Source organism: Rhipicephalus microplus, chromosome 6 (assembly GCF_043290135.1).
Source record: "Rhipicephalus microplus isolate Deutch F79 chromosome 6, USDA_Rmic, whole genome shotgun sequence".
Lineage (NCBI taxonomy): Eukaryota > Metazoa > Arthropoda > Arachnida > Ixodida > Ixodidae > Rhipicephalus > Rhipicephalus microplus.
In genome coordinates, this window is record NC_134705.1 from 20,667,217 (window position 1) to 20,695,115 (window position 27,899).

General features: G+C 49.6%; 2 protein-coding genes across 5 annotated transcripts in view; one reads left to right on the forward strand and one right to left on the reverse strand.

Moving 5' to 3' along the window:
* Nucleotides 1-27,899, reverse strand: part of Plc21C (Phospholipase C at 21C) — a 685,580-nt gene that overhangs the window by 213,503 nt on the left and 444,178 nt on the right. For all 4 annotated transcript variants that reach the window (XM_075865841.1, XM_037419231.2, XM_075865843.1 and 1 more), the window contains one exon: nucleotides 4,322-4,580. In XM_075865841.1, the coding sequence (XP_075721956.1) occupies nucleotides 4,322-4,580 (259 nt within the window). The remainder of the gene's footprint in view (nucleotides 1-4,321; nucleotides 4,581-27,899) is intronic.
* Nucleotides 14,837-16,666, forward strand: LOC142765207 (uncharacterized). Its single transcript, XM_075865844.1, has one exon. It carries the CDS (start codon nucleotides 14,837-14,839, stop codon nucleotides 15,536-15,538), a length of 702 nt encoding a protein of 233 aa, XP_075721959.1. The 3' UTR covers nucleotides 15,539-16,666.

Consider the following 27,899-nt stretch of genomic DNA (forward strand, 5'->3'; position numbering starts at 1 on the left):
AAAGCGTTCGCACAGACAGTGCCATTAGCTGATCTTCCACCAGTGACTCCCAGAATGCAGAGGTGACCTGCCACGTGTGCGTCACCATCTCAAAGACATTGCAGCCCTAAAAGGTCTGCAGAGAGCAACTCAACGGAATCACTGTTGCGCAGCCTAGCAAATGTGCTCCAGTGCTGTCAAACTGTTGCGCAATACTGACAATGCCACAGCCAACGCCTGCCGCTGAGCACCCGTCACTTGAAGTCTTTGTCACAGTGGTGTCTTCCATAGAACAATTGCCTACATACATGCCACAGAAGTTCTTCCCTCAACTTGCTCCTTTTCATCTTGCGCACAAATGTCAAAGCCGACCCCTGCCAATGTGCTCCCTAAGGTACATAAAGACTGCACAAAGAAAAGTGGTCAACACCGTCACCCAATGCCTTGCAGTCCACTTCCAAGTCTCATTTTTCGAACTGTGAGACTACTCGAAGTCCGAAAAGAGTGACACAACATTGGGCTCTTCCAACCGCAACAAACAGCGCAAGGAGCCCAAGCACAAAGAACACTGGCAGATGCACAGTTCGAAGTATAGTTCCAAGAAAGCAAGCACACACACCAAACCTCTGGAAAAGTAATTGACGATTTCGAGCACTATGACTGACAAGTCATCAGGACAGAGCAGCAAGAAAGACCAGTTCTCACACGAGACGAATCCTCCACCCTGTCCTGTCATGACGCCTCCTGCAAACTCGAATGATTCCCCTTGAGAAGTACACGTCCGAGCTCATGACCTCGCTGATCTTGTAGATGCACACACCTTACATTCAAGTGCACATGAAGCCTCAGCCTAACCTTTAAGCCGACGAACCCAGCATCATCGTATTGTCACGATGAATCACAAGTACTGGGGGTTTATTAAACCACCGAATAGCTAGCGCTGGGACGATGTGTCAGTCGTGGCTGGCTCTCGAGTCGAGAAGAGTCACGCGATCTTCTTTTAATCCTCCAGATGGTAGAGCCGCTCTTGCAGTCGACCCATTACGTGTGGGTGGCATTATCCCCCTTTTTGAAAAGAAAAAAAAAAGTCCCAAAAGAGGGAAAGAAAAGTACATAGCACCACCCCGATGTTCCTACATAGGCACGTGAAAAAAAAAGAAAATGGAAATTCGGATAAAGTAAATGTAGAAATTAACGAGCGTGCCAATATAGGAAAAATCAGTCAACGAAGAAGCAAGTTCACAAAAATAAATAAATAACACAAAGAACAGTGTACGGCAAGGAAAAACTTACGAACAGTGTGCAATAAAGGGTTTCATGGGCAACACATGAACGACATCCGGCCTCGGTCGTGTCCTGCTCCGTGCCTGCGATATTGAGTCCGGAACCGCTTCGTAGTTCATGTCACTGACGCGGCGTAACACTTTATATGGGCCAGAGTACCTGCTCAGTAACTTTTCACTAAGGCCACGGCAGCGGACGGGTGTCCATACCCAAACTTGGTCTCCAGGGTTGTAAAACACTTCTCTGTGGCAGATGTTATAGCGCCCTGCGTCTGCCTGCTGTAGCTGGCCGATGTGTAGTCGCGCGATCTGCCGGGCTTCCTCAGCACGCTCTGCGAATTCATAGGCGTCAGTTGCCAACTCGTCTGTCTTGACACGGTAGCATAGAGTCCAGCATGGTCTGCACTTCGCGGCCGTAGAGAAGACGAAATGGCGTGAATCGCGTGGTCTCTTGCGTGGCGGTATTATACGTGAAGGTCACGTAAGGTAAGACCCGGTCCCATGTTTTGTGCTGTACGCCGATGTACATTGAGATCATGTCTGCGAGGGCCTTATTCAGTCGCTCGATGAGTCCGTTGGTTTGCGGGTGGTATACAGTTGTCCTTCGTTGTCTGGTGTTGCTCAGTTTGAAAACTTCGTCCGTAAGCTGCGCCATGAATACCGTCTCTCTGTCGGTTATTATACTAGAAGGAGCACCGTGTCGTAACACGACGTGGCGCATGAAAAATTGTGCTACCTCAGAAGCCCTGGCTCGTGGGACTGCCTGTGTCTCAGCGTAGCGTGTCATATAGTCAATCGCGACGATCACCCATTTGTTGCTGTCCGCAGGCAGGGGAAATGGCCCGAGAATGTCCATGCAGACTTGGTCGAATGGCGTGCAAGGTGCTTCAATGGGCTGCAGCAAACCAGCTGGCTTAACAGATGGTTGCTTTCGGCGCTGACATTCCCGACAGCTCTTGACGTACTTCTTGACGCTTGCCGAAAATCCTGGCCAATAGTACCTCTCGCTCACTCTGGCAAGTGTCCGTGAGTAGCCCAGATGACTGGATGTGGGTTCGTCATGGCAAGCGATAAGGACGTCTCGCATGTCTCGAGGAACCACCAGGAGGTAGGCCCGGTTGTTCGAACGAGCGTTCTTCTTGTACAGCACACCGTCTCGAAGGCAGAACGACGGCAACGAGCGGAATAAATGACGTGGTGATTGTGCCCTGGCCCTCTAAATAATCGATGATCAGACGAATCTCTGCGTCATCCCGCTGCCGTTTGCTCAAGTCTGATGAGCTAATGGCGTCCAGGAAGCCTTCGTCTTCCTCTGCTTTCTGACTGACGACATGAAGGAATGCGCGTGACAGTGTGTCAGCGTCTTCATGCTTGCGGCGGGACTTATGGACAATAGTGACATCAAATTCCTGCAGCCGCAAGCTCCACCGTGCTAGCCATTCTGAAGGGTCGCGCAGGCTTGCCAACCAACAGAGGGCATGGCGGTCTGTCACTACCTTGAAGGGATGACCATAAAGATACAGGCGAAACTTGGTGATTGCCCACACGACTGCGAGGCCCTCTTTCTCCATAGTGGAATAATTCGCCTCAGCACAGGATAGAGAGCGGCTGGCATAGGCTATCACTCTTTTGATGTCCTCTTGACGCTGAACGAGCACTGCACCTAGCTCAACGTTACTAGCATCAGTATGGACCTCCGTGTCAGCATCATCGTCGAAATGAGCGAGAACAGGCGCTGATTGCACGCACTGTCGCAGTTCATCAAAAGCTGCTTGTTGCTCGTTTTCCCAGACAAACGGCGTGTCGTCCCTTGTGAGACGAGTCAGAGGTTCTGCTATCTGTGAAAAGCCATGAATGAACCGGCGATAGTAGGCGCACAAACCAAGGAAGCGCCGGACGGCTTTCTTATCGACAGGAGCTGGTAATTCGGCAACAGCGGCAAACTTGTCTGGATCGAGCCGGACTCCTTCGGCACTAACTACATGTCCAAAAAATTTTAGTCAGCCCTGTCCCAGTCTTCTCACTTCAGGGACCTCCTTTCAAGCACATTGCATAGAGATCACTCGATAAAGTGGTTAAATTAACGTCTCCCATTGAACTCCGCATCATGGTGTTGCATGCTTGCCCAAGAAAGCATCATACAGAACAGATGCGGTGCTGCAGTCTCAAGACTTTTCCCTCGACAACCATTGTGTTTTCGCCGACAATTCTAAGTACCGCTCCCTGCTTTCTTATTGAACTCAAGTGAAGTTGAGGAACGTTTCAAACTCGGCTTTCGAAAACGCAGCTACCACTGCTCATTTCAAAACATTTTCAGGAAATTCACAATGATAGACCGCCTTAGTGCCTTTCTTCTCTTTGAGTGCACAAAGGAAAGAACGATATCATGTGGTAAGATGTTTTGCAAGACATGTCTACTAGGATTGGCTATAGAGTAAACGTACAACAGTACACAACGAATATGTATGCAGCTCAGCAGCACCACACAACTTCTGAAAAGCTGTTACACTGCTTCCCCGCACATTATGAGGAGGTTTCTTCAGGCCGACAAATGATATTTTTCATTTCTTGTTCTCAACACGCCTATTGTTTAACCTTTTTAGGTAAAGTGATTCCAAGTGGAATCATCAATCTCATAGGACAGTTCCTCGTCAGCTGTGACTCAAAGTTAATGAGCATAAGACACTTTGAATCACGAGAAGAAAGAAAACATAACATTCTACAGGGGGTATCAGCACCATAAATATAACTATGAGCATATGCGAGAAACAAACCTGGGAGCCATGCCAAATTCTTTCCTTAACACTAGTTTTCGTGACAGTAATAGGCCGTGCTAGTTTATAGGCCCGAGCAAGATATAGACGCGAGCAAAAGATGCTTCGCATTTAAGAAATTTCTGTCCTCATCTTGTAAGCCTGTGCTTAGCGAGGTTTTGCAAGTTTTCAGAACAAAGTTTTCCATCTGCTGTATTTCGCTCCCAATGAGCGCATGTCAAGCCACTTGGGGCTTCCAACTTGGAAATAAAAGGTTTGACTGAAAGACAGAAATGCATGTCTTACGGTTCAATGTGTCTTGCCTAGCCAGATTAGTAGCAGGACTCCGCTGAATGCCACCATTGAGTGCTGAGGCTGGTAGCCCACCATCCATGGAATCTACAGCAGTGGTAACTTGGAATTCTGCACCTGCACGTTGTGTTGAGGAAGTCCCAGTGGCAACATGCTGGTGCGGCTGTGGCACGGAACTAGTTGCTGATGCTTCAGCCTTCACTTGCGGTGCCACTGTCTGCAAAGGGCTGCGGCTTTCGCTCGCAGGAGCACCCTGCATTGAACACACATGTGCTATGAGAATGAGCCAGTATATTTAAGGACTAGAGTACAAATAGGATTAATGTGAGCATGAGCAGCTTGCTGTCAAAGCAGCCATTTCAGCCACTACATAGTTTTTATTAGCTTCACTAAAAAAATGTGCACTGTTGCCATGAATATTTTCTGATTATCTCCGCAACACATTTCCACTCCTGCACATCCAAGAACTATTGTCAAACGCCATGGCGCAAAGTACTCTTCCCAGATTGATTTAGCAGTTGCATACTACAAAGCTTCGTAGTGCACTGAAAGCAGAGAATCAACAACTGTCATAATCATTTGTGAACAGCACAGATGCAAATGTGTATCCAGCCGAATGAATCGATGTTATGAGCACCCCCTTCATAACCGGGTGGTAACACGTGTGCCACCCAGCTCGAAAGAGAAAAAAAAACAGAAGAAAAACTTTTTTACGTTAGCCTTATGCCTTATCTACTTTGAATAAATCGATCTTGTAACAAAAAAATATAAATTCTCAATCTATCTCTTTGCCTCTTCAGGCAGAATTACCTAATTTTCCCCACTGTTTCCTTTACCTCTACTTTTTTGCCACCAAATACTATAACTATCTCTTGCTTGCTTCTATTGCATACGTGTTCAGCTTTCTAACGTTGTCCCCAAAACCAAAGCCCTCATGTAGGATCGCACCTAGAGGTATACCTGGGTTGATATTGCCACATTCAATCAGAACAGAACATGTTCTGATTCCAATCAGAACATGTTCCATTGAATCTTGCTTTAAACTACGCATTTTAAGGCAAACCTGACCTCGCTACAAACAGAAAGCTTTCTCTTAGAATTTTTATAAATATTTCTCCCCTTATTTTATTTTTGCCCTTTCGGTAGTTACTGAGAGCCAGCTACATTTCCATCGCTTTTCCTCTACGCCTCTCTGATGTTTTGCTTGATGCTCCTTGTTGCCATATCACCCACACTGCTACCCGTATATTTACTGGTGAGCCTCCTAGTTCTTTTTCTCCACTTTTTGTCCATGTTCTTTCTATAGAAATACCTAAACGCATTCTCTGCCCATCTACTCTGCTTAGTTTTTCTAAGCCTCTCTTGAAATCTCCTTTTGCTCTGAGCTTCCATTACTTCAATGCATGCCCATCCCATATCCCCCTATACAGCCTCATTTGTCGTCTTCCCCTGAGCACACAACGAGAGGCGCCCAATAGTCCTCTGATTTACATTCATTCCTGATTGCACCTCTAACTTCATGTACCCACTGAGTTCCCGAATTGAGGCCCCGGAACCATTATGTCCTTCCACAGACCTCAGTCTTGCATCAGCACATTCCACAGATCGTCATCAATCAATTAGCAATTCCATACATGTTTTGGTCTTGCATCAGCGCTATCTGAGTCTCAGAATATCATGGTTGCTATGACGAAGCGATTGATAGTATGGTGTACATTCACCCACTACTTGGCCTATAGCCTGCATTGAGTATGAGCCTAGCACAGATGACAAAAACAGCTTAAAACAACAAGACCATGTGGGTCGCTGTAAGGATAGAACTACCCGTTCCATTCAGAATCTGAGCACATGGACGCACTTGGTTATATCAGCATCAGCATGTCATTGATATCACTATCAACTAAAATAGTTCAGATTGACTGCCTAAAAGCTGACAATACTTTATTTTGTTGTTGTGACACTGGTTAAGCAATTTTCTTGTGCACGCTTCATCCAGTCACAGTGCGATCTGCGCTCGCGGCTGTGTTTGTGGAATGAAGTGGTAGTACTAATAATAATGGTAGTGGTTTAACGTCCCATATATATAACCTCCATATATCGCGAGAAGGTATTTGATTCAGTCAACAAATCAGCAGTTGTGCAGGTACTGCAGAATCAAGGCATCGACCAACCATACATATAGCGGATAAATCTACACACACTCCGCAGCTAGTACCATAAGCCCCCGACAGAAAGTGAGAGAACCCAATGAAGATGAGTAGAAAGAAGCCTACGGTGGGGCTAGTTGGTTCGACATAGAAAACATAAAATTGCCCCTACTTACAAGAGACAAAAGGAAATATTGGGCAGAATGAGCACAGACTTCCATTTGGATGATGCCTCTTCTCCACAATAGCAAAGTGCATGTGTACCATCAATTATAACCAAATATTGCTCAAAAAAACAAACAAGAAATTCAATCTATTTCTTGTATAGGTGTAACTAAGCTTCACTGATGTACTTATCAGGCCCGTATTGTATATTATTAAAGATTTCGATTATTTCTCATGTCTTTCTGTCTTTTGCACGGATGATGATCTTGGCCTGCCTGAAAAGTGGCAGGCAATTTCCTTTTTTTGTTGCTTTACAAAACCGGCAACCATCAACCTCGTCAACCACCTCCTCGTCAATCGTTTACCTACCGTCGCTACGAGCACCATCTGGGGAAGGCGTGCAGGCCTCCTAGTCGGCTCAACTTGGCTTCCCCAGTGCCGCGATACCACATCGCCCCAAGACATCGCATGGGCTCCTCTTCTGTGGGAATGCGGTCAATGCTACCAATGGCATGAACCTCGTGACACAGTCACCACCGTTCGACCAGAAGGGCATCCAAGCCTCCTTGTCGCCCGCTTTAATAACCGGGCTAGAGGCCCAGTTCGAGAAAGGCGTCCAAGCCTCCTCGGTAACTGAACGGTACTTTCACCACGCTTTACTGATTATTGACATCCCGCGCTGATCCCTGTGACGACAGCATATTCTACGGCCGCCGACAAGGGTTCTCCAGGTGGCTCAAACAACGTGGCTGCTAAAATCATCAGCGAAGCGGGGCGCTTGGGCCAGCAACTTCAGAACCTGGAGTCTTCAAACTGCAGGGTCTCAACCACCAGCGTGAGTACCGGACCCCTGCTATCCTCTCAGCCATCGCTCCCCATTCCTCCGGCTCCTCACCTGACCTACCCACTGATGTCATGCGGGCGACGTCCTTGCTTGCTCAGGAGGTAGGCCGTTTTGCCTTGTGAAATTTTGGATCTTCGATTTCCGCATTACCACCAGTGGCTGCAATAGAACTACCAGAATTTCGTATATTTCAGGGTAATGCCATCCTGTGTATCAAAACGGTTAATACTCTCGGCACCCCCAATGCCTGGCCAAAGCACCGGAAATGACTGGTGGCCATCGACCACCTCGGCAGTGCTGCCAAAGCCTGACAAAATTTCAAAGGCATCACACAATAATATTGGCCATAACAGTGTGCCAAGATAACATATGTATTTCGGCAACTTTTTTATGTATCTGACCCCATACCTGTCGACCCAGACTCTACTGCAGATGGGAGCTCTGCGACTCACCACCTCGAAAGTACACCTCTTGGCACTGTAGCTTGGGGAAGACATCGTCCCTATGGTACAGCCCTACACTCTGCCAAACAACCCTCTTTCGGAGAAAGCGTTTTTAAGGGGAAGATCTTCAATTGCCCATTTGTTCCCCAGAGCCCATGCACAGACGGCATCGCGTACGCAGAAGGAGACCCGCTCGACAACGATATCACCTGCAAACAATGCTCCATGCCACACCTTTCAGATTCCGTGACTTCTGTAGAGGGCGCGTGATTTTAATAATCACTGCAGCTAAGTGAGGTCTGCGGCGCCCTCTATGGAATTGTGTACATAAAAAATGGTGTACGAATAAATGGGGTCACTTGTGTTTGGAATGCGGAGCGCATGTCTCGTTACTGCGGCCCTCGGGCTTCGGCTTGCGTCCCTGGCTGCCTCTGCTCAAACGCGCCCATTACAGGGTGTCAGAAGTGGGATCTTTGGTTTCTGTCTTCCGTCACGGATAACAATGACGACATGGGTAACAATTATACTCGCGTTCCCACCAGTACGTACACCACTGTTCCTGGTCTTACCCCCGCGGCCACCCGTCTTCCTGTTCCTGCCTTGGCTCCAGCCAGTCTCCGAAGCCTGCCTCCGTTTCCCTTCGACGATGAAGACAAGTGGCTTCCCTGGCTACAACAGTTCGAGGACTACGCCTTCGCTACTGACATGCTCGCAGCACCGGATGAGATGCGGGTTAGGACGCTCCTCTACTGCATGGGTCCCCAAGCACGCGTCGTCCTCAGTTCGCCCATGTCTGATGAAGACGCTTAAAAGTCGAACACGGAAGTCACCCGGCGGCTCACCAGCTACTTCGTGCATCCAGTAAACAAGCGGATGCAACAGCACGGCGAGACAGTCGACAGTTTTTTCATGGCCCTGCAAAACATGGTACAAAAGTGCAATTATCTGTCGCCAGCTGTTGAAGAGCGCTTTGTTCGTGACCGTTTCTTTGTGGGTTTGCTGGACTCTCGTCTCTCGGGCAAACTGAGCCAAACCCCAAGCCTCTCCTTGATCGATGCACTCATGCAAGCCCGTCAACACGAAGACGCGGAGCGCCAAAAGGAACGCCTTACTTTCGCCGCTGAGCGAACAACTTCGGCATCTCACGTCGACTCGGCTACTTCTCATAAGCCAGCACAATATCCAAGTGGATGGCATGACAAGCAGGACTCTGGGAAGAAGAGCCACGGCGGTGAGGCCTTGAAAGCTTCGAGAAGCAGCCACAGCGGGCATTTTCAATTATGCGGTCACGAGTTTCACCGACGGTTGGACTGCCCAGCTGCCAAAGCACTTTGTAGTCACCGCAAGAAGCGAGGCCACTTCTCGTTGGTGTGTCGCTCGAAGAAGCCTCTCGGATCTGTGGAGCTACACGCCGTCGTGGCAGTGGCTCAGAACGGACGCTACATTTAAGTGCACGTCGACGGGCACCCTCTTATCTTCAAAGTGGACTCCGGCGCTGAGGTCTCGGTTCTGCCGCGTGCGTTCCTTGGCTGCCCAGCCAAACTCAACAAGCTGTGTGGCGAAGAACTTTTTGGGCCCGGTAAACAAGCTCTGAAGCTTTTTGGTACCTTCTGCACAGCTCTGTCTTGGCGGAGAAGGCAAATTAACGAACAGCTATACATTGCCGAAGGTCTAGAGCAATTTATTCTCGGCTATCCCCCCATCGTTGCCCTTGGCGTCGTCAAGTTTGCGGGCACTGTCACGCCAGCCCGGCCGGAAAGGCCACCTCGTGACCTGCCTCCAGCCCTTTTCACCGACCTTGGCACGTTCCCCGGGAGAATACACGATCCGTATCAAGCCTGATACCGTGCTGTACTACCTCAGCATGGCCCGGCGTATTCTGATTCCACTACGAGACGTAGTCAAAAAGGAGCTTGACAAAATGGAGCAGGAGGGTGTGATCTGGCGCATCGATGAACCAACGGATTGGTGCGCAAGTCTAGTTCTCATCTTGAAGCCAGCGGGAGGTTACCGGCTTTGCCTGGATTTGACTAAACTCAATGAAGTTGTCCTACGCGAACCCCACGTGCTTCCCACCATCGATCACAGCCTAGAAATGCTCGGCGACGCCCGCATTTTTTCGAAGTTGGATGCAACTTCTGGTTATTACCAAATACGCCTGGCGTGTGACTCCACAAAGTATACGACGTTAATCACACCGACTGGAAGATACTGCTGCCACCCCAGACAACACAAAAAGTCCCAAGGGTGCCCCAAACAAGCACCCAAGTCCCACAGCCAATAAAGAAAGCTGTATGGATATCTCATAGACTGCAGCGAACGGATGTCCAATAAATAGCCCGGAAGAGGACGTGAATAGGTGGATGCACGGATGAGATCTGCATGCATTTTCATGTCGTCCCCTTATGGGATGTTTAATGGACATGGTATATATCATCTCCGCGGCTTCAATTAATCTACTTACTGATATTCTCACATGTATATGCACGTTGCTTCATGAATTAGTGTACATTTTCAGCTATCATATTTAACCCCCATGTACTAACATATAGAACTCACGCAACCCTTTATAAATATACACATATTAAATAAGCAGGTGAGAACACATAATGAAGCAGTGTTTTCAAGATTTGAAAGGGGACGACGACGAAATGCTGATGTGGCAGAATGCCGAGTGTTTGAGTTCCATGGTTTTCTGTGAATAATTTTCATTTCGCCTGTCAAGTGCAGTCTCCTGCAGGTGTGCGATGGAGGTACAGACCTACGGAAGACTACCGGACACCGGAATGACCGCGGGTGTTGCTTCCAGGAAGCGCTACAGCTTCGAAAGTGGCCCTGACAGAGATGACACCTGATTCTACAACGTTAGTAGTGATGAATCAGGTGACGACAACTTGGAGCTCGTCAGAAACCACAAGGGAAAGAGACTATTTCTGAGCACGTCACCCAATTCGAGTGAGCCCACCATGCGATCTTCGCGGAATACCAAGGTATTAACCATCCTTTTCATGCCAGCTCTCGCTAGTGACAACATGAGATGCCTTAACCGGCAAGCCATGTCTGTACAGCTAGAGGAACTGGTGCCAAATGAAGTAAAGGAAGTAAGAGTGAATAGCCGCAAGAACATCCTATCGATTGACGTCAATTATGTGACTGCACCTGACAGATTACATGAAGTAACGGAACTTAATGGGATGAAAGTCCGCTCTCAGATACCGCTGGGCAAAGAAGTGAGCACTGGGGTGATATTATATAATGATGCCGAAGCCATTACCAACTTGGACCTACCAGTCTTGATTAGGCCGGCTTCGGAAGATGCCGTTATTACAAGTATATGTCGTATCGGGACATCACGATGCTTAAGACTTACATTTAAGAGCAAATGACTTCCATCGCATGTAAAAGTGGGCCACTTCGAACATGTAGTCCGCCCTTTTATACTGAAACCACTTCAGTGCTGGAAGTGCATAAGTTAGGTCATGTAAGTGGTGTGTGCACGAACTCTACTATCTGTCCCGATGCAATAAGCACCACAACAAGGACACGTGCCAGGCTACGACTCTGAAGTGCTCAAACTGCAATGGGCTACATGATGCCTCTTCGAAGAACTGTCCTTTTATTCGAAAGGAGCTCACAATACTGAAGAAAAAGGCCAGAGATGACATCTCATACCCAGAAGCAGCTATATTCATTACGCGACGACTGTCCCGTCGCCAGCACTGCATCAAAGCTGTCAAAACCTCGTCGCCTCGCGAAGCATGTCCAAAGCCACCTCCCCCACTCTGGCCAAGTGCTATCGGTTCCAAGAACAAAGGCGCTTCTGCTAGCAGTGGAGCTGATGCTTCATCCTTATTACCCAGTTGGAACGTACCCGTTTTAAAGGAAAATGATGCCTCTACCAGCAATGCAGGTGACGCTTGGCCCGAACTCCCAAAGATACATGTGCCTGATGACAGGAATCAGACTTTGACAGTGAGGGACAATTCATTGGTACCTCATAACTTGATGAAGAACAACTTATCGGCAAGCTCAGCACCCTGGTCAGCGCTATGCGCGTGCTGCTGAGCAAGATGCAGACACCAGCTCAAAGCGTGTTGCAATTTCTTGACGCCATGACTCCACTTCTCGCAAGCCTTCAGAAGTCTGCTGCTTGAGAACGCAAGCGGCATCATCATGGCTTCACCATCGGCCAGATTTTGGGTTCATGGAACCACGCATACAAGTTAATGCAACGAATGTCTCGTCCGCTGGATTCTGTGCCGAACGGTTGTGCCCTTGCGATCTCCGACGTCAGCGTAGCTCTGGCCGACTGGGCTGGCCCTACGTCATCTCCTTACGCAGATCTCTGACCACAGCGTAGCTCTGACCTACTGGACTTACCCTACACCATCTCCTAACGCCAACAAGAACTGTCGCAAGTGGTGCCCCGTCCTCAGACTCCTGTGACCGTGTTTCGACCTCTCCTATTTCTCCTATCCTTCATATGTCCTCGCTCGCTGTCCTAGCGCATCTGTCTCTCTCTCTATACCTTTAATCCTTTCCTTTTAATTCCTCCTCACCCCCATCTCTTGTGAGCTACTGATGAGGTGTCGCACCCTGATGCAGACAGTTACGGGGCTCACTTTTTCTTCTTTTCCCTCTTATAACCACTTCTCTCTGCTCAATTGATTAAGACACGGATGTGACTCACTGTATGTGATGTTAAGCACATAACTGCTGTTTTGTCGATGACATGAGAGACATTTCTCCTTTTCTCTCTCTCTAACTTTTATTCCCCTTACCCTCTCCCCAGTGCAAGGTAGCCTACCAGGCTCAGCCATGGTTAACCTTCCTGCCTTTCTTTCATCCTTATTCTCTCTCTCTCAAGATTTATAAAATAACAAGCAAAGAGGAACAGAACCACTAAACATGTTATAGGCCTACAGTCGTGTAGAAAAGAAGGAGTGCATTACTTCGCTGGAAGAGTATATTGAGGGGTATTAAAAACATGTAAAGAAATGCAAGACTTTCAAAAGACAGTTCTTTCTACTAACTAGCATGCGTCCTTCAATTGCTGCATGTACGGGTAATTTCTAGATACAGTGGAATGTGCAAAATCCAAATAAAATCCCATTATGATCCCAAGATGCCTTAAGTCCAGGATGTCCTAAGGATCTCGTTTTTTGTCTCATTTTGGAGCCTTCATGGAGGTTTCCAGGAAATATTTGGGATATCCTTAGAAGTTCCCACACATCCTAAGCAGCTCATCCTAGGGGAATCCAAAGGATGGCTCTGTGTTGTCTGGGACCTCCCGTTCGGCATAACGTCAGCCCTGGAGTATTTCCAACGTCAGATGTCTCACCTGCTGGAAGGGTTGGCTGGTGTCTTTAATCTCATGGACGACATTCTCGTGTTCAGTCACACCACAAAAGAGCACGACTAATGCCTCCAAGCAGTCCTCGATCACGTCCAGCAAGCGGGGATCACCATCAACGCTGCCAAGTGCAGTTTCAGCGTGAGCAGCGTACACTTCTTCCGTGTCGTGGTAGGTGCAAATGGCATCTCTCCGGATCCAGAAAAAGTGGCGGCCATTCAGCGTATGCCAGCTCATCAGGACATTCATGGCGTGCAGCGGTTCCTGGGTATGCTCAATCATGTGGGTCGCTTCCTCCCAGGTCTCTCTCAGACAACTGCACCAATCCGAAGTCTTCTGTACAAGACTGCTACCTGGACATGGGGACCAGCGCAAGCCTCAGCTTTTGAGAAGGTCAAGTCCATGCTGTCCTCAGACATCTGTCTCGCAAGGTACAACCCTGAACTCTCGACAATGGCCTCTGCAGATGCCAGTTCTTTCGGGCTGGGTGCAGTGCTTTTTCAGGACCAGACTTCAAGTGAATGCCGACCAGTCGCATACGTCTCTCGTGCTCTGACTGAGACCGAATGAAGGTACAGCCAGATAAAAAAAGAGGCACTGGTTGCTACCTGGGCCATTAACAGGTTCAAAGAGTTTCTTCGGGGTCCTCGCTTTACCCTCGAGACCGATCAAACGCCTTTGGTCAAGCTTTTTGGCACCGCAGACCTCGACCTCATGCCACCCAGGATAAAGCGTTTTCGTATCCGCCTCTTTCAGTACCAGTTCGATGTCAAGTACATGCCTGGGAAACAGTCGGTTACAGCTGATGCGCTCTCGCGGGATCAAGTTGCCCAACTCCTAGAAACTCCAGTCGTTGACGAGGTCCAGGTGTATGTCCAAGAAGCGCTCCCTGCTTTTGTGGTCCTACTCGACGACTTTCCGGCTCACCAGGCTGCAGATCGAGAGTGCGCTCAGCTCAAGACTTACTGCCAGCAAGGATGGCCTTGGAAGCAAAATCTGCCCCTCAACATGGGCCAGTTTTGGGCTCGTTGTGCCGAGATAAATATCGACAGCCTTCTTCTCTGCGGTGTAAGCCTACTCGTGCCTACTTCTCTGCGCAAGCACGTCCTGTCTCTGATTAACGATGGGCACCTCGGAGTTGACCGCTGCCGTGTCGTCACCAAGGGGGCTGTTTGGTGGCCAACCATGGAGAATCATATCAAGACCTACATGCAAAACTGTCCCGATTGCACCACGACGCGGGTCCAGCGAGCAGAGCCACTCCTTCTTACGATACCGCCTAGCCGCCTCTCGGAGCGGGTCGAGGTGAACATCTTTCATCCCGATGGAGCAGATTACCTTTTCCTCGTCGACTACTACTCGAGGTACCTCGAAGTGCTGACCCTTCGCTCGACGACGTCCGCTGCAGTGATCTCCATCATTAGAAATGTCTGACATGAAATCCCCGAGACACTTGTCAGCGACAATGGACTCCAATTTTCGTCGGCAGAGTTCCACGTTTTCTCCCATGTCAATAGCAGTCCCAGGTACCCTCAGTCTAACGGTGAAGTCGAGCGCATGTTGCGTACGATCAAGGACCTACTCAATAAGTCTTCAAACTGGCCCTTGGCTCTCCTATCATACTGCAACACACCTGGCATCACCGGCTACATTCCTGCTAAGCTGCTGATGGGACACAGCCTCTGGACTCGCCTTCCTGTGCCACCAGCCACACTTCTTCCTAAACCTTCTTGCGCGGCCTACTTTCACAGGTGCGACACGGCCCAACATCACCGCCAGTGTCGAGATTTCAACCGTCGTCGCACTGGGAAGGATTCATGTCTTCTGGTAGAGGGGGAGAGTGTGTGGATTTGGGACACGCAGTGTGCCGGCACAGTGCTCAGCCCAGCACAGCGCCCACGTTGTTATGTGGTACAGAGGGACGCGGGGGCTCTTGTTTGCAACCACAGACATCTCGTGCCTCAGCAGTCTCAGGCATCAGGCGATGATGAACTTCTGGTTCCTCAGCAGAGTCAAGCATCGGTTAGTGGTGACTTCAGCAGCATCACTCCACTGCCAGAAGAATCCCCAACTCCGCTGCAGATTCCCACTCACCCAGTGCCTGAGTGTAGCAGTCCTCCGCCAGCTGCTGACGTCGTCACTTCATCACCAGCTGCCTCGCCACAGGTTGTTCCAGCTACCCCTTCAAAACTGCCAGCGTCAAGTGTGTGCACACGGTCAGGACATAGCATCAGGCCTCCTCTGCGGCTGAACTTGTAGTGTGCTGTAACACATAATTACCTTTCTTACCAGGTAGATGTTAGGGCCTGTATAGTTTTTGTTTATTTTGAAAGGGGGGATGTAGAGGGCGCATGATGCTAATCACTCCAGCTGTGTTGGGTATGGGGTGCCCTCTATAGGATTGTGTACATAAAGGATGGTGTACGAATAAACGGGGTCACTTGTGTTGGGAACGCAGAGCGTGCGTCTCGTTACTGCGGCCCTCGGGCTTTGGCCTGCAATCCTGGCAGCCTCTGCGCAAACGCGCCCACTACAACTTCCACACCCCCAAACTAAAACACCACCCACAAGCACCAGCTAGAAGCAGATATCTGTCATTTCCAGCCCCTGGCATGTGAGTTCGTTCCACGGAACCCCTACTTTATTCAGGCCGCCACTGCGTTGCCTTGAGACAATGTGGACCACAACACTGAACTCTGAAGAGAAGCAGACACTACATCATACGTGCGACCACAAACTGCATGCAGCCAGCTCAATTTTGTGAAAACACAGTTGCACTACAAACCAGAACCATCGTCATCGGCAGTATTCCGAGCCAGACCACAGCACGTACGAAACCAATGTCGACCGCTCTGACGTAAGCAGTGCCAGCCACTACGAAATAGCAAGTGCCATCCACCAGACACGCTTATGCCAAATCCGCAACTAGGTCACATTGGCCAAGACATACCAATGCGATGCAGCCAGCCATGCCCACTAGAACTTCATGCACTTGCAGTCATGGCCGAGCGTAATGACGAAGATCAACAGCGTGCCGGCAATTGGCGCAAAGCAGAGAAAGAAGAAAGGAGATAAAAAACAGCCGGCCTGCAACAGCGAAGTTGTCCCTTCACGTGATTTCATTACAGTGGGAACATGTAGAATTACATGGAAGTATTTATCAGTGGCCACTCGTTTCGTGTGCACGTCGCTGCTAAGCTTTGCAGGCCTCATGCTGTGACTGCTGGTGTGCCACAGGGAAGTGTGTTGAGCTCTTTTCAGCATAGTCCTCGCATGTGATCCCACAGGGCGCTGCCTACGAGGTGCGTGCGGCCATCATCTAAGCCTACGACGGCGCGCTCTTCACTGACGGACCTACCTCGCATAGTCTTCAGGTGCGCGAGAGCCTCCAGGCTGCCAGTAACGCCGTGCATGACTTCATCGAGGGCGCAAGACTCGAGGTCTCCGCACCGAAACCGAGGCACTTCTTGTACACCCCTTTGGTTGCCGTGATTTGACGAAACTGCTCTTTCATGCACACCAGCTGCTGTGAAAGCAAAGAGTCCGATACCTTGGTGTCACGATAGAACAGCGACTCATATAGAGACCCGCGCTCCAGCATATGCACAAAGAATCTCGAATGATTCTCGCATAGCATTCTGTGTAGTCGCTGATGGCTAACGCTTTTCCACGGACATCGCCCTGTGGGTGTTCAACATGGTAGCCTCGGCCAGGACACTCCCTGCACGCGGTGCCACTCGTGGCGCTGAGACCTGTGCAATAGGCCACGCTCAATGCCGAACACCGTGGCGTCGTTTGCCACCTGTATGGGTTTCTGCGCATGCGGCCAATCGGCCCACTCTGGCAGAGGGCACTCAGACACGCCTCCACTCTGAAGAAAAAGGAGTGCCCTGTGACACGTACATCGTATCTACCAGCCTCCTGGCCACCCGGCTGCTCAATCGCAGACATGGGACTGCAAGCCCTGGAGAACACCACGCTCATCCCAGACCCACCAAACTCCAGCTAACTTCTCCTTCCGTTGCACCAGAATTCTGGCCTCATGATTGAAACTGTTATCTCCGGCATCCGGGCCAAGAAAAACATCCGTCAGTTGAGACCGCATCAATGATTGAGGAATGACTTGCCGGTCGCGTCCTCGTGCTCACTGATGGTTCAGTGAGGGCACAAGGCTGCTGCAAGTGTCGTCGCCTCACTTGACCTTCACGAGAAGTGCCAGCTTGCCTCCAGTGCATCCTCAATTACTGCCGAACTCACCGCGATTGACCTCCCAAAGAACTCTACAATTTGGTCGTAGTTGTGGTTAGAGGAAGAAAAAGCCTGATTTCTGCAGCCCTTAAGGGAGCATGGCGCTGCGTCTTGTACGAGGGATGGGAAAAGGGTATTTGACAGTAGAAAAGTAGAAGATAAGGATAAGAACAGTCAGCAGAAGGGGGCAACTGCAGCAGCAGTGACAGCAGCTGGTAGTGGCCGAGAGTCCTATGGAGGGTCTCGAAGGTAGGGAGGCACTTCTGCCCCAGCAGCAGGGCCTCTAGTTGAGCTGGATTGTTCTGGGTTGGCTGTTGAGCGCTTCAAAGCCCACAGCACACAACGGGTGTTCGGGAGGTAGCACGTCTCCAACAGCGCACAGTGCAGCGATGAGGGCATCTTGCTGGTCCTTGGCAAGCTCGGTGGAAGGGGCAGGGAGTAGGCTCGTAGTTTACGGGCACACCACGGGCTTACGGGCTTGCAGGCATGCCACACCCGCAGCTGCAGACAGCAGAGGGTGACGCAGTCTGGTGGTACGCTGCTGGGGAAACACAACCGCAACATCTGTCCTTCCTTGCTCCCTGCCAGGACCGGAACTGTCGACGCGAGTCCCGCAGTCAGCTCCGAGTCCGCGAGGTCGTCGTCCACACCGTGGAGGAAGCCGATGCTGCTGCGATGATACGCAGGCTCCCCGGCAGTGACGAGAACGCCGCTGAGATCTTCGATGGTCAGGAGCTCGGAAGAGCACGCTGGCATCGCTGCTTCTGCAGCCACAATGTTTCGACGGTGATTAACGCACACCGCTGTCATACCGTACTGCTTAGTGAGCACCGCGGCGAGTGTCAGGCGTGGCGATCACGTGAACGAGTTGCGAGACATGGAGGGATGGTAGAGTATGGTCTCCACCAATGCAGGATTGATTACTATGGCTGCGGCCTCCAGTGCACTTGCGCGCTGCTGGGCTGGGCGACCATCACGTAATCGTCTTCAAAAAGTGGAGGGCTCAAGAAAAAGCGCGGCACGGTAACTGGGGTGTTCTGCGATTTCATAGCTGTTGGGACATCGACGATTGCAGGACTGCCGACACTTCTTCCCGGTTCCTCGTTTCCTCCTCCCGCTGGCCGGTGCACCAACAACGAGGACGGGAGCCACCGAAGTGATTCCCGCGCTGTCGGAGTTGTGCTCTAGCGTGGTCGCCGGAGAGCAAGAGCCAATGGGAGGCGCCGATTTCTCCTGGGCAGAGCCAAGGCTGTTCGGCATGAGCGTCGGTGTCATGCCGGTTGGGACTTGCTTTCGCGGGCATTCCAGCATGTCCTCCTAGTACATTGACTTGCGCGTGACCACCGCCATGTCCATGACCTCATTTGAGCTAGTAGGCAGCGCAGATGAAGCCGGTTCAGGGCTTGCAATGGTCAGCAGGGCTTGCGATGGTCGCAGCAGGGCTTGCGATGGTCGCAGGGCTTGCGATGGTCGCAGCCCCATCGAGGTTGGGGGTCGTTGCGGCTTCTGTCGCGCGGTTCGGCACAGGTGTCTGAGGTTTTGGTATTAGAAAGAGCTCCCGTACCTTCTTCTCCATCCACCTGCTGATGTAGCCCACAGCCTGTTGCTCTTGAAGCAGCTGCTGTTGCTTCTTTTCCTGCTCCTGCCTCATCATGTCTATATCGATTAGGGCTTGTATTCTAGCCACCCTACTTGTATGCAAAGCTCGCGGCAGTGGCCGCGAAGTTTTTCTGTCTCGTTCATCAGCGATTCTCCACAAATATTCTGATATGTGGGGTTTAACGTCCCAAAACCACCATATGATTATGAGAGACGCTGTAGTGGAGGGCTCCGGAAACTTCGACCACCTGGGGTTCTTTAACGTGCACCCAAATCTGAGCACACGGGCCTACACCATTTCCGCCTCCATCGGAAATGCAGCCGCCGCAGCCAGGATTCGAACCCGCGACCTGCGGGTCAGCAGCCGAGTACCTTAGCCACCAGACCACCGCGGCGGGGCAAAAAAAGTACAAACATGCCACGCTAGACTTCCGAGAATGAGAACTGCCAGGATGTCATTCAAAAAAGAGCCCTACATGAATTCCAGCTGCCTAGCCCGTAAAAAAAATTCTTTGAGAACACGAAAATCCGCCTATAGTTGACATCGGGCCAACTAACTGCAGCTAGTGCCCCATCGTATTCGATAGCTAATAAATGTTATTGCGCGACCAAATAACCATAAAACACGCATACACGAGGAGCGAAAACAAACGTGCGCGTTGAAATAATTCCATGCATCACAACCCCACAGACGGAAGGCTTAACCGTCACAACTATTTTCGCCAAATGCGCACTCGCCGCACAGCCGCAACGCACGTGCCGGCACACCTGCCGCATCCAAGCGGAGGGTGAAAGAGCTTGCTTGCGGTAGAGGTCCCGGCACGTGCGTGGCGGCTGTGCGACGATCACGTGGAACGGCCCCAAGCAAATTTTAAGAACGGACACGCGGGTGCATTCTAACCTTATTTCGGCGTCCCCGTGACTGTTCTTACGCACCGTGGTTTTTGCCGATGCGCTACTGCAGCTTCGTGATGAAAACGTGCGAGGAGCGCTTTGATGCGCGCGCTAGCGGCACCGCTCTGTGCCGATCGCGGGCTAAACGTGCCTTAGCGTTAATTTTCTGCAGCGCGAATGACGAGCAGCATTCTTATGCGTAAAATGAACGAACCTTTTGGGCGCTCGACGACGCCTGCGACGTGATGACACCGTCTACAGCACAAGCTCAATTATCGGTGGCCAGAGTGCGCTACAACGTTTTAAAAGATGGGCCGCAGTGGACGGCACAAAGTGCAGCTTGTGAATCCTCTACAAATATTCTGAATCGTAAAAACTGAGGAGGATGAATCGCCGTCCACTGGCTCGAGCTGGAAGCTGGTTGCTCTGGAAGATGGGGTCTTCTTACCCCTCTTTCTCGATGATGTGCACCCGTATTGCTGCATCATGAGGGGAAATCTGCCGAGCTAGGTGGAGCGCACAATAACGCGTCTGCTTAGCTCTGAAGTCCAACCTGCCTGAATGAACTTCGTTGCTAGAATCGTGCTGGAATTCGAATGAGCTTCCAAAACAATTAAATGGTTTTACTCTCCAAGTACCTACCAATATTGGCAGCAGTGCTGTGCAATTCACGAGCCGCTCTTCTCACACTTGCGTGGGGAGAGCGCGGCACCCCCATCGCACAGTGACTCACGCAGAATTTTGCAGTGATAGCACAGAACACGTGCGGAGTAGCCAGGGTTGCCACTCGTCGCTACATTTCGCCTAATTGGTGAACTTGAGATGCCTGTAGCGACTTAAAATTTTGCATAGCGACATAGCGAACTTTTGGCAATTTTCGGCTAAGGTCTTCACTAAGTTATGCATTTTATACTAGTAAGTATCTTCAAAATGAATGTTTGACAACATTTTTGTTTTTCATAATTTTAGCCCAAGAAGTAGAAGTCGTATCTTAGGCACAATTCAGTTTATCTGTACAGTTTCTCGTGTGTATCTTCTCAATTCACTTAGATCCCAGATGCACTGGCGCACTGGTGTGCCCGCCAGAAACCTGCCAAAATTTAGATAAGCGAACTGCTTCACTTGCTGTGAGGTGGTGGTGTTATACTAGGTGCCGTAAAAGCTTTCAGCTTAATTAATGTTTCGCTTCTGAAGTGGTTAGGTGGCGGCTAGGCCACTGGTTGGTCCACAGCTCAAACTGTTCTGAATATCTTTTCTAGGTCATTGCTGTAGTGCCCCCTAATTTGCCATGATGAGTTAAAAGATTTCAATAACATATTTTTCCATCATCCTAGAAGTCGGCTTCTTTAGGCAGCCTTCAGAAATGTCATTTAAGGCGAATGTGTAGTGTAGGCCTTACTGTTAAGTAATATTTAGGAAGAGCCGTGAAGCCCAAGAAGAGGACCAGAGCGTGCCCCGAGCGCGCGCCCACATTCCATTTGTTTTCAGTTTCAACTCAGTGGATAATAAACAAGATGTTTTCTACTTCTGTTCCGCTTTCTGGTTTTCATCAACATGCTGCCGCGATAACCTAAGTTATAATCCTCGTCACGGCACCATGTTGATGAAAACCAGGAAGTGGAGCAGGAGTATATACGGACTGTCTTGTTTACTAGACACCGAGTTAAAACTAAAAACAAAATGAAATGTGGGCATGCTACAGTCCTCTTCTTCGTCTTCACTGCTTTTCGGAAATAATATTTGACACCACAAAGAACACAGTCAGGTGGAACGGCTCACACTCACTGAAACGGGACATTCTATTCTCTCCATGCTTGGCTTCACGTATCATATGCAACAGGGCCCCAAACAATCAATTTCCCATAACATCTGCAGCTGCATCCATGCAGGTCCCATCTCTAGAAACATACATCCTGAGAACAGCAGAGCCCGCCGCCAAGCTCGTGCTAGAGCCATCACAAAAGCCTTTGCCCACGAACCTGGCGCCACATTTGTTGACACAGCCCAGTATCCTCAAGGCACACGTTTTGTAGCTGTCGCCACACGCAATGGAGTCCTACGCCATGCAACCAGCGTCACTCTTTCTCTGCAGAGATGGCTGAAAAGGTGGCCGTCACCCTGGCCACTCTAGATCCCACCTGTGACACCATTGTATGCGACTCTCGCTCAGCCGTCACTATCTACAGCAAAAGCCGCATTTCTCCTCAAGCGCTTCGCATTCTCTGCCAGGCACCACACTCCAAAGAAAACATAATCACCCTGACACAGATCCTCGCTCACGCGGGCCCAGTCCACCCACGCCTCCCCAACCTCAACGAGGTCACCTACTACCTTACGCGAGGCCTTGTCAACCGCGCTAGAGCTCCTAGAGTCGAGATGGACATCAGAGACAACCTGACTAGCTACAATGATCTGGTTAAGAACTTTTACTTCAGACGCCGAGCCTTTCATCCCCCTCACCCCAAGCTCAACCGGGCACAGGCCACCACTTTGAGTCTACTTCAAACAAACACGTATCCCTCACCTGCCCGCTTTCACCTCATATTCCCGGACGTGTACACAACCTCCCACTGCCAGTGCTAAGGCACTCACGCGGCTACGCTTCCACACATGCTGTGGGATTGCCCGGCACAGTACAGACACACTAATGCCACGACCCTTTCGTCGAAGCTCCATGAGGCTTTGCGGAGCCCCGCTCTTTACGACTAAACCTGGGCGACCCAGCACGCCCGTGAGGCAGCATAGAGGCAAGCCCTTGACGTCCCCTCATGCGAGGCTTAGGCCCGGCAACCTAAACTGGCTGGTTTCTTATAATAAAGTTTATTCCTCCTCCTCCTCCACACAGAATGCACCGCGTGGACATTGTGACGGCAACGCAGTACAGTCGAATATCATTAATTCGAACATGCTTAATTTGAACTTCCGTTTATTTCGAACTCACGATGAGGTGCCGTCAAAGCTATGCGTGTTTTAATGGGCGAGAACGCCCGGTAAATCGATCGTGCAAGCACTTTCAACGGTTGATTCGAACATACCGTGCTTCGAAAATACTCTCAGCACGCCGCCCGATCCCCCGGTGGCACCTCCGACACCTAAACGCTGAGCGGGAAGTAAAGGAAAAGGAAAGAAAAGGCTGCAATGAAATGTTTGCTTTCTCTCAAATGCTGATTTGCGACGCGCTTGTGCACACTTCTCTCTTTTCCACCCCTGCCACGTAAAGACTCTTCTTCTTCCAATGCCACGCGCAAAGAGAGAGACAGAGAGAGAAAGAAAGCTGTAGCAGAGTGTGGTTCTCTCTCATGCGCCAGTGCCACGCTTCCCTTTTCCCGTCCTTGCCACGTAAACCTTCCCCTCCCAAGGACGTGCACGAAGAGAGCAAAAAATGAAAAAAAATAAAAAACTGCCATGGAGTGTTAGTTTATCTCAAATGCCGATCTTGTTCTTTCTGCATGGAGACACTACTCGTTTCTTGTCACATGCTGGCCACACTGTGGCTTCGGCGCAGAGGGTAGTAGCGGAGATGCTGTCGTTGTTGTCGTCTTCGAGTGTCGGTGCTGCACATTGCCGCACGCAACTTCTCTTTCCAGGAGAATGCTGAAGCCGAAGTAGACATGCTTTGCAAGCTGCGTGCGAAATTGATTGACTCGCTTCAAGGCAAACGTGTGCAGACGCACATCACCGATTACATAATGACGGAGTCCTGTGATTTGTGAATAAACGTAAGTCTTCTGAAACTTCCCCCTCGTGTGTTAGCTTAATGCACATGCACCACTGCATGGGCAACCCTCTGTTTACTTAGCTTTCATTAACTTGAACTCCTTTCAATTCGAACTAATTTTCAGGCCCCTTCAAGTTCGAATTATCTAGATTTGACTGTATTTTAGAATTTATTACCGTTGTTTTGTAATTAGGTTGATTGATTATCAGACACATGATTACACTGCAATGAAATTCTATCACTCTGCAGGAATGCTACGCAGGCCATTTTTTTCTTGTTGTAGCGACTGCTTTGCTCTATATTCACTACAACTGAAACCACGACAAATTTTGTTATGAAGCGCTAGCGACGCTGCTCGAACTCGCATGTCCTTTTTCAGTGACCCAATGGTGAAGCGGGGGATACGACTGGCATTTAAAATTGTGAATATAATTTGGGGGTTGTGGATGAAAAAATTAGGAGAAAAATGGCAAATTCTGGCGACTTCTCGCCCGTCGTTTTGCGAATTTCACTCGCAAGTCATTAGCAATCCCCAGAGTGGCTACTATGTGTGCTCCTGTGGGTGCCGTCGCACATAGGATTACACGACAACGACACAGCGGATAACCTAGCCAAAGAGGCTCACCACCCCAGCACAACCGTCACTGCGTTCGTCCGCGTAGGTATCGTTGCACACTCATGTATTACGCGTCTTGTACGTGCTTTTGCACCCCAACTCGCATGTGGCCACGGAACACCCCCCATGGCTTATACTGAAGACTGGTATCGGCAGGCGTGCCTGGGCCTTCCTCCTTTGTCTCAGCACCAACTGCTGTCGCACATCCGAAAGGCAATTTCGCTTCAGTAACAGCGGTAGCTCTTCGTGAGCGGAATGTCCTGCAGTGGAGACAATCGAGCCCATCCTGCTACAGTGTCCTGGCTACAAAGAACAATGCCGTCAGCTCTTCGCTGCATACGATCGCCTGAGACTGCCACACATGAGTCTCGACCATCTGCGATTTCTCTGTGCGCATCGCATAGAACTCGGGCAGGCCTCCCACGCCCTGCTTTTCTTTTTTTGCTTCTTTCTTCGGCAACGGCGAACTGTTTACACGCCTTTTAGGGAGGCCCGTACCGACGTGTGTGTGTTTGCTTACATCTCGTGGCTTTACCCGCTCTCTTTGGACTCGTCACGTGACTCTCCCAGTCTCTCCCCTCCACCCACCGCCGGCCTGCCTTGCGGCTTTACCTCTGCTCAGTGGCAGTTGAACGTGAAGCCTCCCTATTTTTTTCTCTCGTGCATCTCTGCTCCTTTTACCTCCATTCCCCCCCACATTGTTGTTGAGGTGACCTTCATATTAGAAACACTGACGTGCCTCTCTATTCATTTCTCTTTCCAAAGAACCACTTCGCAGATTTGTGCAGCAAATACAGAGGCGAGTTCAAATGAGTGAATGGAAGGAATGCAACGGTGCACATTAAGCTTTATAAATTCCATTCGATGTACAACATGCAAGATAGATGTGGCAGAAGGAAGTAGGGCCGGAAAAGAAAAGGAAAAGGAAACGAGCCACCCATATACTTTTCACACTTTTTCAAAGCCTTGTTCTCATTGTGACGCAGCGTGTTACTCCTCCCATCTTCCCTACATATGGATTTCACATGGCAGTCATATTTCTTGGGGTCAACAGGCGTGTGCGGTACTGTGGCAGGGCTGGCCACACATACACTGAAGGCTCCAAAGCTTTATGCAGGAGCTACAGTGAATGTGCTTAAACTAACATCATCGTGTGAATCTACTGCACAGCCTCAGCAGTTTGTAGTTCCTTGACGAACGGGTCATGTATAATGTTGCCTTTCTTCTCTCCACTCCAATGCTCATCATTTGTCTGCTGTCAATGAAGTTTAGAAAAAAAGCACTACCACCACTCGGTGGACACCATTTGCCTGCCAAAAATGCAAGCCCAGAAGAAAACAGAAAATGTGCGTTTTGAAGCACCAACGATGCCTCATTATCTTTTGAACTTTGAGTGAGCATTGCCTCCATGTTTCGGAATCCATGCAGTTGCTTGTAGAGTTCAAGGAGCGGAGGCAAGCAAATAAAGCTTCTTTTCTTGTTCATCGGGTATAAATTGGTACACATGGCGGCGATGGTGCTCATGCCTAGAGGCAGGATTTATAGGCACTGAGAGTTGTGTTTTGGGCCCCAATAATAAACAGGAAAAACACAATTTTAGGTCCCCAAATTTGTATACATAGGCAGAATAAATTTTCAATTGAAATTTTCGAAGAAACATGCGTGAGACTTGTGCCCACAAAAGGAAAGCAAAAAAACAAGTTTTTGTTTATGATGGTACGAAGGTGTGAACGGTTTAGCATAGCAGTAAAACTTGCGCTAAAATAGAAAATGACACCACAAAAAAAGAACACTCAAACAGATAGAGCACAGACTACCAACTGTTTTCATTGACTGTAGAGCATCGATTAAAGGGAGAAACCGAACATAGCTGTGCAGATGCGCCGAAGAATATCACATGCTGATGCACCTGATTCATCGAAAATGACACTTCTGCACCAAACAGCGCTACCGAGGCCTCACTTACACAGCTATCACTTTTCATGTTGATTGATTGATATGTGCGGTTCAATATCCCAAAATCACCATATGATTTTGAGAGACACCGTAGTAGAGGGCTCTGAAAATTTCGACCACCTGGGGTTCTTTACCGTGCACTCAAATTTGAGCACACAGGCCTACAACATTTTCACCTTCATCGAAAATGCAGCCGGCGCAGCCGGGATACCATCTCACGACCTGCAGGTCAGCGGTCGAGTACCCCAGCCACGGGACCAGCTGCGGGGCTATCACTTTTCATGTTGATGAATAATGGTTCCAACACCTCCCGAGCACACGTTTTTGCTATGTCCCAATAGCTTCGTCTGTTGAAATCGTGCTTCACGTCCACAAGCTGAGCAGTGAGCCAGCAAATTAGCCATTTCATTATTTTTATTCGACAGGTGGTGTTGACGCAGCAACTTGTTTGGCCTACATAAGATTTGCCACAGGAAAGCGGAATCTCACATACCAGTTCTTCATCACATTGCACCAGTGGGTTGGCATGCTTCTTGCTACACCGGCAAGCGCGCTCTTCGCCACTCGAAATTTTTGAGCACAACCTCGAAAGCTTCTTAGGTGCAGGAAACACCATGTGAACTCCACAGCGGTTGGCAACTTTCTTCAGGTTGTGTGTCACCCGGTGTAAAATAGGGTAACAATATCGGCTTTTCACGCCCAATGGACAAGTCTTTAAGCCGCGCGCAGCTTCCACGAGTTCCCTTTTAGCTTCTTCAAGAGGGTTTCAGCCACCACCGCCAGCAAAGGCTGCGGGAGCGCAGCTGCGTTCAATCGTCCAATTTGAGCACAGAAATTAGCCAGCCTCTCATGTGAGCACCTCAATAGCTCAGACTCCAAACACATTTAGAAAAGTTATGACTTGGCTAAAAATGAGACATGCAAACGAAGTGGACAGGACAATCGCAGAGTAACACCTGGTTTATTGGAAAAGTACACCACCTTTTTTTGAAACAAACTAAACGCATGCGCGATGGCAAACATGACCACGTGACAAGTTCCAGGACTTTTATCTTCTAAAAATGAAATCGCTCTCTTTGCTGGAAAGATACACTGATGAGTCACTGACGCACTTATCTTGCCCATGTCTAGCTACTATACAAGATGCTTTCAAGATCTCTCTTATTCGTTGACTCGTGGCTCACCCTAACACCTTGGTACTGCTGAAAATGGGCTTGCATCCCTGCACGCATCCACTACAATGAACTGCTAGAGGTCTCTCACTCCTGTATCCTAATGTATTAGCATGCTCCATCTAACGCATGTTAATACAACTTCCAGTCTGCCCCACACAAAACATTCCAAAGGTCAGGAGGAACTTGTAGAGCCCTCCTGTTGTGCAGGGTATATACGCCCGCCTGTACTTAACATCACGTCTCCCATTGCTAATTTCGCTCACGTTGGACATGGAGCCCAAATTAGATAACTTGCAAGAGGCTGCAAACACCAAATCGACCCTGTATCATACCGCCACCTTTTTAATGCTATGCGATACCTTGTGTAGATACGGCATCACTTCCACCTTCCGTCCTTCACACTCCTCTGGTTCT